Raw genomic sequence first — 13,554 nt, 5'->3', positions numbered from 1 at the left:
GCGACCCTGTGAAGGTGCTAGCTCAGGCCAAGAGCCGCCCTAAGGGGGGGGGAAAGATGCTGTGTACTGATTGGTGGGGAAAGGTGACCCTACAAGGGGCCGTCTAATCTTGCAGGTGCCCTGGAATCTATTCAGCCTTCAACCCGAGGAGTTCAGCTGAGACCAATTGCAGCAATTATATAGCGCCAACATATTGCGTAGCACTGTAAAGTAAATGTGATTATACAACTAAATCACATGAATTATACATAGAACATATGGAGTTACATACATCACAATCAATACCGGTACAAAAGGTGAGGAAGGCCCTATGCAGAAAGAGCTTACACTCTAAAGGGAAGGGAGTAATACACAAGGTGTGGGAGTGGGCAAGATCGAATTAAGTGGGTGAGAAATGTGGTACTGTATGTGGTGTTGCGTTTGGTAGTTAAGCAGAGTGAGGGGAGGCTTCTCGAAAGAAGTGCGTTTTCAGAGATTTCTTGAAAGCAGAAAGGTTGGGAGAAAGTCAGACAGACAGTGGGAGAGAATTCCAGAGGAGGGGTGCAGCCCTTGCAAAGTCTTGAATGTGAGCATGTGAGGAGGTAATGAGAGAAGAGTTGAGGAGCAGGTCAGTAGAAGAGTGTAGTAAGCGAGTGGGTGAGTATATAGAGATGAGTTCAGAGATGTAGGGTGGGGCAGAGTTATGAAGTGCTTTGAAAGTCAGGGTCATTAATTTGAATTTGATTCTGAAAGGTAACGGAAGCCAGTGCAGGGATTGACAGAATGGCGAGGCAGAGGAGGAGCGGTTGCTGAGGTGTATGAGCCTCGCAGCAGTGTTCATTATGGACTGGAGAGGTGACAGTCTCTGGAGGGGGAGGCCAATTAAAAGAGAGTTACAGTAGTCTAGACGTGATATGACGAGAGAGTGAATAAGAATTTTGGCAGCATCTTGGGTGATAAATGATGGTATTTTGGATATGTTCCTTAGGTGGAAGTGACATGATTTAATAAGTGACTGGATATGAGGAGTGAATGACAGGGCAGAATCTAGGATAACCCCATGGCACCGGCCTGGGGAGAGGGGGTGATAGTGGAATTGTTAACTATGATGGATACTTCCGGGATGTTACTGGTGTTAGTTGGAGGAAAGAGAACCATTTCCGTTTTGGAGAGGTTTAATTTAAGGTAGCGTTGCGCAATAACAGAGAGGGGGGTGCATAGGGTTTAACGTATAGGTTACTGAGAAAGAGCCAAGAGGCAGAACTTGCTGCTTTATTGCCACTATTGGTGCATAGGGTTTATTGTGCTATTAGTACTGTCCCCGGGGTGGCATATGTATTCTGCCTAAATGACTAAATCAACGTAAGCCTCGTAAGAGACAAGACGATACGGCTGAGAGGGGCGCAGAGCTTCCTGCAACATTTTACAATTAGGATACGGCCAATTAAATGTAATGGGCGAGAGGTGGTTTATGTCAGACAGATACTACAGGCTTTATTGGCTGCTGATCATACAGTAAATCTGTTCTGTAACATAGAGGAACATTCAGTGACTGCTCCACCATCTCCAGTCTGGGCTGTGCACCCAATATAATGACCCGCCCGAGGCCTTTCCATAGGTCCATGTGGCTTATGCCCCAGTCTTTAGAAGTCGCTCAGGATATAGGTCGTTAACCAATAGAAAGGCAGCGCTGCAAAGGTCACGAGAAAGATGGAGGCTCCATTCGGGTTGTTATAAAACTTTCCGTCTGCACCAACGCAGCCGCCGTCGTTCTGTGGGTCAGAGGGAATGTTCACGGTGACGTACTGGACCGTTGCACTGGGGTCGATGCTCCTGATCCAGTTGACATAGAGAGAGATTAGGATATAGACTCCAGGCCTGTTTGCTGCTCCACATTGGTCACCCCAACTAACTACTCCTGCCAGGTAGGATTTACCATTCACGGTACAGGTGAGAGGACCCCCGGAATCTCCCTGCAGCAACAACAACAAATCAAAAGTGAGTGAATGCAGCACTTGTACCTCCCACTGATACATCTATAGTCAGTGTTTGGAACCATTATATGAGATGACACTCTTCAGAAGTCAATATTTCATGCAGCATGAAGATTCTATAGGCTTGGAGCTAAAGTGATTCATGTGATTGGCCAGATCTGCTTCCCACGTACCTGACAGGCGTCCACGCTCCCCGCTGCTGAGCCGGCGCAGATCATGTCTTGTTGGATGGAACCCAGAGAGTCTGAGGAAGGTGCGATGTGATAGAGACAGTTGCAGGTCTGACGGCTGATAATCTTCACATTCCCCACCTGCAGGGCTTTGGCCCCCGAGAGACTCACTGCAAAGTGGAATTGTGTGTCATGAAATGATATAGTGAATGAAGTACCTCCTCTTGTAAAATATAAGGATATTATAAGTCACGAGGAGTTTCATGATCATATAAAGTATGAGGCCGAAGGCCGAGTGTTTTATACAGGTTACTCAGAGGTTACTTCTAATATCCTCATATTTTGCAACAGGGGGTTATTATTTATAATACACAAGTTTCATTTGTCATGTGACATGACATCACTAAGCTCAGTTTTTAAGGATATAATTTAAATACATGGCTCGTATTATATGCAAATTACCCTAATTGTATCACTCTCTCATCTCACCACCCTTATTTTAACTGAGCTGTGTGCAAATCATTCCAGCTGCACATTTAATGGCACATGGATAAAACCATTATATTCCCAGAACCCCTCAGTGACTTCTAATATCCTTATCATTTACAGTAGGGGGTACATTATCCCTTATAATACATGAGTGATACTCAAGAGTTCCCTGTATAACTCAGCCTGCAGCCTTGTGCCTTTATATGGTCACAGAACAACCCCTCAGTGACTTCTAATATCCTTATCATTTACAGTAGGGGGTACATTATCCCTTATAATACATGAGTGATACTCAGAGTTCCCTGTATAACTCAGCCTGCAGCCTTGTGCCTTTATATGGTCACAGAACAACCCCTCAGTGACTTCTAATATCCTTATCATTTACAGTAGGGGGTACATTATCCCTTATAATACATGAGTGATACTCAGAGTTCCCTGTATAACTCAGCCTGCAGCCTTGTGCCTTTATATGGTCACAGAACAACCCCTCAGTGACTTCTAATATCCTTATCATTTACAGTAGGGGGTACATTATCCCTTATAATACACGAGTGATACTCAGAGTTCCCTGTATAACTCAGCCTGCAGTCTTGTGCCTTTATATGGTCACAGAACAACCCCTCAGTGACTTCTAATATCCTTATTATTTACAGTAGGGGGTACATTATCCCTTATAATACATGAGTGATACTCAGAGTTCCCTGTATAACTCAGCCTGCAGCCTTGTGCCTTTATATGGTCACAGAACAACCCCTCAGTGACTTCTAATATCCTTATCATTTACAGTAGGGGGTACATTATCCCTTATAATACATGAGTTCCCTGTATATGACAGTTAGTATTTAGTTCACCCCATGTTCAGTATATCTGTGATGAATTCTAGTGAATATAATATTTCATATCTATATATAAAGAAGTTTCCCTATAATAAAAAATGAATTGTCAAAAAGGTCATGGAAATCCTGTAAGAAACAGTGAAAAAGGAGAGACTCACCTCCCTGTCGGATATTGCCCCAGCCGGTGACCTGGCAGGTCAAGCCAATAGGGAACTGCACATTGTCACTGGGCAGAGAGATGGGTTGGACTGCGCTGGAGAAGGCTGCAGGGGGGTTGAGGGCAGCGAGTGCCACATCACCGGAGGAAGTGTCGTGCGAGTAGGAAGGGTGGATTTTTATTTCCTTCAGTTTTAGAAGTTGGGAGTCTGAGCTAGGGACGTCCAGCTCGAGGACCCCCAGGTTTACGGAGTAATCACTCATTATGTGGTCTCTGGAGGAACAGGAGAGAGAGTCTGGTCACGTGCGGAACACAAATAGGAGAATGTAAAAACAACACCATATATTACTTATAATTACCTAAAAAATTAGTTGTTTTTTTTCAAGTAATATCTGGTGTTGCTTTTACATGGTGCTAAAAATTATTATCTTTAAAAATAGCCCCTTTATTGGAGCTCCCTATAGATGTTCTCTGGTCCCTGTCTGTGTTTCACATGAGGGGTGGGCGTGTCCTAACGGTCCCTGCCAGAAGCACAGTAGGAGGGGGACAGCCAATCACAGCCCTGCAGTCACACAAGCACAGACAGGCTTCAGTTCCCTATCAGGTCCTGCTAGCTGCTGATTGGTTCCTGTCCTACAGTGCAGTGAGCTGAGTGCACAGCCTGGGAATTCAGGGAGCAGCAAGTAGAAGAGAAGGGAGGGATTATTAGGGGTTTTGCAGAAATATTCAATAAATCAGCCTGAAACACTACTTTTTTTAAGCACAATTCTTCTATATCTAAATGAGCATAATGCACTGGTACATTCTTATTTTTAAATAATATGTCTCCTTTAAGTTGTGTCGGCACATGCTCAATGTGCTAAGAGTACCAGCAGGCACAGAGGGTGGAGCTTACAGTACAAGCAGATACAGAGAGGAGCTAACTATACAAAGAGGGAGGATCTAACTGCACAAAGAGGGAGGGGCTAATGGTACAAGCAGACACACAGGGAGGAGCTAACAGTACAAGCAGACACACAGGGAGGGGCTAACAGTACAAGCAGACAGAGGGAGGAGCTAACAGTACAAGCAGACACAGAAGGAGGAGATAACTGTACTAGCAGAGAGGGAGGGGCTAACAGTACAAGCAGACACACAGGGAGGAGCTAACAGTACAAGCAGACACAGAGGGAGGAGCTAACTGTATTAGCAGAGAGGGAGGGGCTAACAGTACAAGCAGACACAGAGGGAGGACTCGAGTCTCTATAGCAGTACTTACGAGGGGAAGCAGTGTGCAGCTGTCAGGATATAGTTTAAGCTGATGAGAGTTGCACCACACACGTGTTTATTTTGGTACCTCAGGCTGACCTGCCACGGGAACATTCCCTTTGAAGCATCGTGTCCTCCAACAATGCGGCTCTGAACTGTGGGAGAGGAAGGATCAGTAACATGGAGCTTACCGTTCCATATACACGAGAGGAACATCATTACTTGTACCAGTGATATTGTCCAGCTTTGGATGTAGGAAGGGCACCCAGTTTAGGGGCCAACGCTGTGACTTAGTCCTGTTCAATATCCGGCCCTTGTTGGCTTGTGAGTGGACTGCCATAAACTGAGCTATGGGTGGAGCAGGCGTAACTGAAGCATCTGGCGCACACATCCATAGCCCTTTCCTACACAATTATTGTGCTCCAAATGCATCACTTCCTGTTTCACCTGCTCATTGTCTGAAAGGTTTTGCCCGGCCTGTAGCTGAAATGGACCCTGGCCTCCCAATCATTGCTCATCTCATGGTGATCCCTAATGAGGAAAGGGGGTGTGGCTACTTGCTACCATTACAGCCAAGTAGGCTCATTTACTAAACATTTGCACCAACGCCGTAACCCACGGCAACCAGTTCGCCATGGCCTGTCTACTGCAGTAAAGCTCGGCCTTCTGGCTGCATTAAGGCAAATTTTGTTTTAGTCAATGAGCCAGGATGAAAAGTGACCAACTGCAATTAAAGTGAAAGATGAATTGCTCTGTAAGTGCGGAGGGGTTACACTCCAGCCCAGCACCAACGCGCCCCTCGGAATGATACCGACAACTAGAAGTACTTACCTCCCTCTTGAGATTTGCCCGGCTCAAAATGGACAACTGCAGAGAAAGAGGAGAAAAAGGATCAGTTAGGGCCATCCAAAAACATTATTATTAGTATTATACATACACATGTACAGTCCTTCCTCCGTTTCTTATCAACCATATTTAATGATCTGATCCACAACTTAAATGTTTTTCCTGCGGCCGATGTCTCACCCATGCTGCGAGCCACAGTCCGGCCGATCCCAACACAAGCCAGCCAATGGGAACGGGCCAACTGCAAATCAGCAGCTGCAGCGATGGAAACCCAATGAAAATATGGTGGAGCCAATATGCTAGAACATAACACAATCCCCACGGTCAATAGACTCTGTTTTGACAAATGTATGTGGCCAAAGTGGCCAATGTTAACTTTATGTGCCATAGGCTTGGTCATGTGCTCTATGGTAGTGTTGCTTTTCTAGAGAGGACAGGATTTAATGACTTTGCAGCAATGCAGTATTCCAGTATGAGCATAAATATTAACCCCATGTTCCACCTAGTGGCAGAATGCAGAATTTGTTTTCGCCCTCAGCTAGTGAGTCTAGAAGCCGAGGAATGACAAGGTGTAAAACCCTGGAGCTGATACAGTAATTTATGGACTGGGATTAATGGCCGACCTAATTGCAGGGAGTAGGTTTATTTCAGAGGCAAGACAAGCAAACTGAATTAACCTTTATATTATATCTCCACAAATATGCAATAAACCCTTTTTATATTGTTATTCTGCCGTTTTATTTGTATATTGTATTCCTGCCTGTGGGAGCTGAGTGATTGCTCTCATCCAAAGTTCTAGTGAAACAGAGCCCCCTAGTGGCTGAAACACTACAGATTTACACAGAGACTGCTTGCCTGGTATTACCAGCAATAAATAGCTAATACACAGAATATCAGGCAGGAGTACAGGTTACAGGAGAAACACTCTCAGGTTCTTTCAGGCACTCTCTATGAATGTAGCACCCAGAGAAACACCACCACACTGGAGATAGGGTTTATTATGGATATACCTGGGGCTTTTAGATGGTGATTAATGATAATGAGTGCAATGTACCCAAGGGGAACTATGTAGTGAACTAAGGGAGCCTGAGCAAATCTGGAATGGGGAAGACGGAGACAAAACAAGATCTTGTAGAGACTGCGCCCATTACGGGAAAGTGGCAGTTGCAGTTGAATGTAATCACTATAGGGTGACACATAAGGAGTGGCTGCACATACACATACCAATTATAAGCTGTGACATAATACAGTGGCATAGGCACAGCATGTACCCCAGTGTCAGTCTCTCCCCATAAATTCACACTGATATGCACCCCTCTGCTCCATGGCCTGTAGAAACACCCCAGACACCACAGACACAAATACTAGCCCACGGCACCCACAGCAGCACATACACCAGGAATACACAGGTACAGCAGCATGATGTGTATAAGGACAAGTTAATGTTAAATTCTTGCCCTCGGCACATTCAAGGTCTGGGCCATTAGAGCGTGAAGTCACATGCGAGGGACGTGGGTCGCTGATCATGAATGGGTGCCAGTGGCCAATAAATAATTTCTCTGCTCCCTCTCTCCCTTTCAGATCTCCCTTTCAGACTCTTATTGACAATTTACGGTGACAGTATAAACCAATGGGCTGACAGTTTAGGAGCCGTATAATCAGGACACTGTGGTGTAACAACCAACTGCCCAGTCTCCTGTCTGACATCCAAGTATCCTTTGCTTTGGCTCCATAACTATTTGTACCACCCAGATCTTTGCTTTGGCTCCATAACTATTTGTACCACCCAGATCTTTGCTATGGCTCCATAACTATATGTACCGCCCAGATCTTTGCTTTGGCTCCATAACTATATGTACCGCCCAGATCTTTGCTTTGGCTCCATAACTATATGCACCACCCAGATACAGCTGCCTGTTACTCAATAACTATACCCTGTCCCAAAGGGATCTATTCCTTGGTCACTCTCTTAGGCCCAATTGGCTCTGGAACCTTTAGGAGTAGCAATGGTCATTGGCCAACCAAGTTTTTTTAATTTTGGGTGGAAGTTTCAGTGTCTCACTCAAGAACCACCCCCTCCCAAACAGGAATTGGTACAGTCCATGTGTATATTTTCTGGCCACACCCCATCCCGTGTGAGTAGAGGCTGGCGGATGCCATTTGTCATAATGCCTACCCAATGGGATGGAAGCAGTACACTTGGGACTCTACCAAGATGGGGTGCCACTACCAGGTAAGAGAAGGATACCTGACCCAATGGCTTGTTTACAGAGAAACCAGACCACTGCTAGGACACTGGGAGCAGAGGGCACTGTATAAAGTTGGAACTAACTAGAACTATAAAAGGTAGATCCATGGAATGGCCACACAGCAGAGGTGGTGGAGACGGAACATGGAGTATGGGTATTTGGGGTGGGCACTGTAGTTGCCAGTAATGTCAGCAGGTATCACTTGCCCTTGCGATGGCACCGGAGAATATGGATAAACTTACAGGTCCTGTATATCATGATCATATCCAGCTAGAAGGGCTGCACTAAAAACCATTGAATGTATTTCATAAATATGTCCCTGAATTATCAAGTTCTCTGGTAACCCTACCCCTGCATAAGGTTCCAGTTAAGCCATGATAATTATCAGGGCTGGTTAATGGATAATATTAGGGATACATTGACTCTACATACACAGGGACAGGTTTAACCAGTGCTGGTTTATAGATAATATTGGGGATACATTGATCCTACATACACAGGGACAGGTTTAACCAGTGCTGGTTTATGGATAATATTGGGGATACATTGACCCTACATATACAGGGACAGGTTTAACCAGTGCTGGTTTATGGATATTATTGGGAATACATTGACCCTACATATACAAGGACAAGTTTAACCAGTGCTGGTTTATAGATAATATTGGGGATACATTGACCCTACATATACAAGGACAGGTTTAACCAGTGCTGGTTTATAGATAATATTGGGGATACATTGACCCTACATATACAGGGACAGGTTTAACCAGTGCTGGTTTATGGATAATATTGGGGATACATTGACCCTACATATACAGGGACAAGTTTAACCAGTGCTGGTTTATAGATATTATTGGGGATACATTGACCCTACATATACAAGGACAAGTTTAACCAGTGCTGGTTTATAGATATTATTGGGGATACATTGACCCTACATATACAAGGACAAGTTTAACCAGTGCTGGTTTATGGATAATATTGGGGATACATTGACCCTACATACACAGGGACAGGTTTAACCAGTGCTGGTTTATGGATAATATTAGGGATACATTGACCCTACATATACAAGGACAGGTTTAACCAGTGCTGGTTTATGGATAATATTGGGGATACATTGACCCTACATATAAAGGGACAGGTTTAACCAGTGCTGGTTTATAGATAATATTGGGGATACATTGACCCTACATATACAGGGACAGGTTTAACCAGTGCTACTTTAGACTAATGGCCGGAAACAGGTCAGGACTGGGATTCAAACTAGGCTCTGTCATTTCAAGTACACAGAGGCCCAAACTGCCCCCCACAGGCCCAATAACTAGTGAGTGACTGTGGCAAGTTACACATTTGCCAGTAGCCACAGATTGCCAGTCTGGGCCCAGTTGGAGATGGACTGTCCCTGTGAGACTGTGCTGGTTCTGATTCTGTAGCAATGACAGTCTCATGATCTCACTGAACACCAATCCCCCACTAATATATATGTAAATATATTCATTTCCATTAACCATACACAACCTATCCCACAATGCCTTGCGTGCAGGCGAGAACATTACAAGCAGATATTCAGTATCAGCAGAACAATAGAGATCTGGGTGGATTCCTAAATAACCAGATTGCGCAGGAGGGGTGGAAGGTAATGGAGGTTTGGAGACACCGTCCCTCCCTGCCCCAACCACAACTAAAAAAAACAAACATCTTCTCTCCGATCATTATAAAGGCGCTAGGGATCCTGGGAACTGCACCCCAATCACACAACTCTCTCCCTATTGAACTTCAACTTGTGGCCCTTCAGCTGCTGAACTAAAACAAGACCTGGTGGGGCCACAGGACGAGGGTCAATTCTTAATGCCAGGAATACACTCAACTGCCACCCAGACCCCCAGTGCCACTTACCTGCCAATAGGAACAGTGAGAGAAGTGGGAGAGGCTCCATGTTCCTTCCTTATGGAGAACTTGCTCTTTCCTTAAAGTCACAGGTAGATGAATCAGCCAGAGGAGTAAATGGGAGTAAATGTGGTCCCTCTCGGTGCCTGAGAGATGTGAACAGGTGGATCCAATCGTGAGTCTGAGTTTCACCTGAGACGCTCACCCAACCTGCTCCTCCTCCCCTCCCATTCCACCCCCTCCTCCTCTTCTTCCTCCTCCTCCTCAGTCTCCTCTCCACTGCTGGCAGCTCCACATCAACAGAAACGGGATCCAGCGGCTCCAGCTGGTTTCACCTGTTGCACCTCAACTGCTCTGGGCGCTAATGAAAGGGGTTTAAAGGGGAAGTCTGCCATCTATGGGGCACACACTGTCACCAGAATTTAAAATGCAGCCTGGTTGCTAGGTTCCCTTATGATAGCAACCAGGGAAACATAAAATGGACAGGCGGAGGCAGGTTTGGGGGTCTCAGGTTTCCAGTGTGGGTGGATTTATAATCCAATTTTAGGCCAGTTGATATTTGCATATTACTTCCAACAATCCCAAGGCCCTTGGGCATCAGCTCTACTTTGTGCCATTGTTTTTTATGAGCTCCCCAGGAACAATTAGTGCCATTTTCCAGCTACAGATGTGAATGGGGAGGGAGGGAGAAGGAGTGTTTATTTTCCTCTTATCTCCACTATACGGCTTTTCCTGTTTGCAGATTGGGAGAGTTTCACTCACTTCTCTCTCTCTGGTTTCTCATTAACAAGAGCCTGAAGTTCCCAGGCAGCACAATCCAGCGGGAACAGCCTGAATTCCTCAGCTCGGCTTCTGTTTGCTCAGATTATTCCTACACACAACTGGGGCTTATCTGCTGATCAGTCTCACAATCAGTCTCACCTTTAGGGCTCTTACTGACGAGCGGTTGTTGCTGCGCTCCCCTGCGTTCCGTTTTTCTGCGTTCAGTCGCAGGGGAGCGCAGGAATAGACACATTAATCGTGTAGGCGCCGAACGCAGGAAAAATGCAGCATGTTGCGTCTCAACCTGCGTTCGGTGCCTACACGCGCCTGTGTGAGTACAGCCCCATTGAAAAAAACGTAATGCGTCTATTCCTGCGCTCCCCTGCGGCTGAACGCAGAAAAACGGAACCCATGGGAGCACAGGTTCAACCCCTCATCAGTAAGAGCCCTAACACTGATACCTGAGACAGGGGCCAAAAGGGATTGGGAGACCTCGAGGACCACAAAGGACAGAGCGCAGGACAATGTTCCCTTCACAGTAGCCTCTTGCAGCCCCTCCAGCTTTTATATACAGGTGCCAAGTTAAGAATGGTCCCATGTTATATAGATGCCGTCACCATAGGGATAGATCATCCTTTTGCTTCTATATAAAACCCCCAATGATCCTGAATTGCACCCGCTCCCCCCACTTAGAAAGACTTCTGCAGACTTGTACCCACCCAAAATTCTCCATTTGTCAATATATTTATAATATATGATATTTTATTTAACACTCCTCCCTGATCCAGATAAGCCACGCCCACGTGAACCAACCACACCCAGAAACTGCCCAGACTCCACCCTTTCATGAACACTTTTCTTCCTCATTCCTCACCCATTGGCCAATAGCCATGGGCACCTACCAAAAAATATCTTATGTTTCCCAAAATTTGTTAGGGAACCTCAAGTGATATTTTTTCTATGGGGCTCACCATAATTTGACTTCTTTGCCCCCTTGGGAATGAGTAATATATAGTGCTGGTTTTAAACCGGGCTAAAATTGAACTTTAAAAATAGCCCCTTTATTGGAGCTCCCTATAGGTGTTCTCTGGTTCCTGTCTGTGTTTCAAATGAGGGGTGGGCGTGTCCTAACGATGCCTGCCAGATAGAGTCCTGCGCAGGTCCATTTATTGGGACCCGTACCCGCAACCTGCAATTCGCATTCTTACCCGCTTGGACCCGCTACCCGACCCGCAAGTACCTTATCCAAAATCTGGACCTGCGACCCACTGACTATCAAGAATCAGGAAGTGCTGTCATTGTAAACCGGACGTGACATCATCAGACGTAGGCGTGATCAGGAAAAAAGGAGTAAAACAGGAAGTGCTGTCATTGTAAACTAGAAGTGACATCATTGGAAGTAGGCGTGATCAGGAAAAAGGAGTAAAAATCGTTATTGAGAAGACCCGCAGCCAGCAAACCCACAGAACCGCTGACCCGCGTCTATACCCACACCCGGAACTTCTACACACAACCCAGGGTACCGCAAGTTTTTGTGGGTAACCCATGGGTACCCGACCCGCTGCAGGACTCTACTGTCAGAAGCACAGTAGGAGGGGGACAGCCAATCACAGCCCTGCAGTCACACAAGCACAGACAGGCTTCATTTCCCTATCAGGTCCTGCTAGCTGCTGATTGGTTCCTGTCCTACAGTGCAGTGAGCTGAGAGCTGCTGGCTCCCCTGCACAGCCTGGGAAAGGAGGCAGCAGTAAGTGGAACAGATGGGCGGGACTAGTAGGGACTTTGCAGACACTACTTTTTAAAGCACAATTCTTCTGTAGTTTAGAGAACAATGCACATTTTCAAACAATATGTTTCCTTTAAGGTGTAGAGTATTTCAAATTTCCAACCAATCAGCCCCAGACTGACAGACATTGTATGGTGTGGCCACAGAATGAGATACAACACTGACAGCTGCTTGTTACATTTATAGGGATATTTTACTGCTTTCAGCAATACAAATGGCTTAGTGTGTTCCGCACATAATCCTATAAATGTGAAATATAACAATCCCGGGAACATTACTACTAATGTGCTCTTTGCCTAAAACACTTGAGTGGAACTATGTGGGCGCCACTGGGGTGCCCCGGAGACATCTTGGAGTAAAGGAAGGTGTGGCTGTAGGGGCTGCTGTTTCCTGAACAGTGTAAAGGGGAAGTAAACACTAAAAATGAACCATTAGTGAGAAACAGACATTAAGGTCTGTATTTTCGTGAAACTAGCAAAACCCTTTGATTGGAATGATACCACTTTTGCCATTTGATCTATGTGGTTAGAGGGTCAGTGACCCTGGGAGCCAATCGCTGGTTTTGAATGTGCAGCACAGAGAAATGATGGGCTATGGTGCCAAGTTCTTGTAGGAATGCAGGGAAAATGCAGGTGCTGTGGGCATGAAACAATGGCTCCTGTGTTTTTGAGACGCTCTATAGAGGGACACTTAATCCTTATTCTGGTCAGGCAGCAGAACAGCAACTTCACTGTGTTATTTCTCAGCCCCTGATTAACTCAACAAGCTGTGATAGTGACAAACTGCCTGCCTTCCAACTGCCTGTCCTGCCTTCCAACTGCCTGTCCTGCCTTCCAACTGCCTGTCCTGCCTTCCAACTGCCTCCCCTGCCTTCCAACTGCCTGTCCTGCCTTCCAACTGCCTGTCCTTCCTTCCAACTGCCTGTCCTGCCTTCCAACTGCCTGTCCTGCCTTCCAACTGCCTGTCCTGCCTTCCAACTGCCTGTCCTGCCTTCCAACTGCCTGTCCTGCCTTCCAACTGCCTGCCCTGCCTTCCTGTGTTGAATCTCTCACTGACTCTGCCCCTTTAACTGCAACCTGTGACACCTGTTACCCCATCGCATCCTTACCCCATAAATCTAAATGTGCCCCATGTGACATCATATCT

The 13,554-nt window shown here is 45.9% G+C and overlaps 1 protein-coding gene across 1 annotated transcript; it reads right to left on the bottom strand.

The window, feature by feature from the left end:
• Window positions 1-1,447: 1,447 nt before the first annotated feature.
• On the bottom strand, window positions 1,448-10,080 carry LOC108703949 (prostasin). The gene is made up of 6 exons (XM_018240261.2): window positions 9,870-10,080; window positions 5,705-5,740; window positions 4,884-5,028; window positions 3,627-3,898; window positions 2,147-2,313; window positions 1,448-1,952 (listed from the first exon to the last, which is right to left on the bottom strand). Exons 1-6 carry the CDS (start codon window positions 9,907-9,909, stop codon window positions 1,623-1,625), a joined length of 990 nt encoding a protein of 329 aa, XP_018095750.1. The 5' UTR covers window positions 9,910-10,080; the 3' UTR covers window positions 1,448-1,622.
• Window positions 10,081-13,554: the final 3,474 nt, after the last annotated feature.

Source organism: Xenopus laevis, chromosome 9_10L (genome assembly GCF_017654675.1).
Source record: "Xenopus laevis strain J_2021 chromosome 9_10L, Xenopus_laevis_v10.1, whole genome shotgun sequence".
Classification (NCBI taxonomy): Eukaryota; Metazoa; Chordata; class Amphibia; order Anura; family Pipidae; genus Xenopus; species Xenopus laevis.
This window is presented reverse-complemented; position numbering and strand designations above follow the sequence as displayed.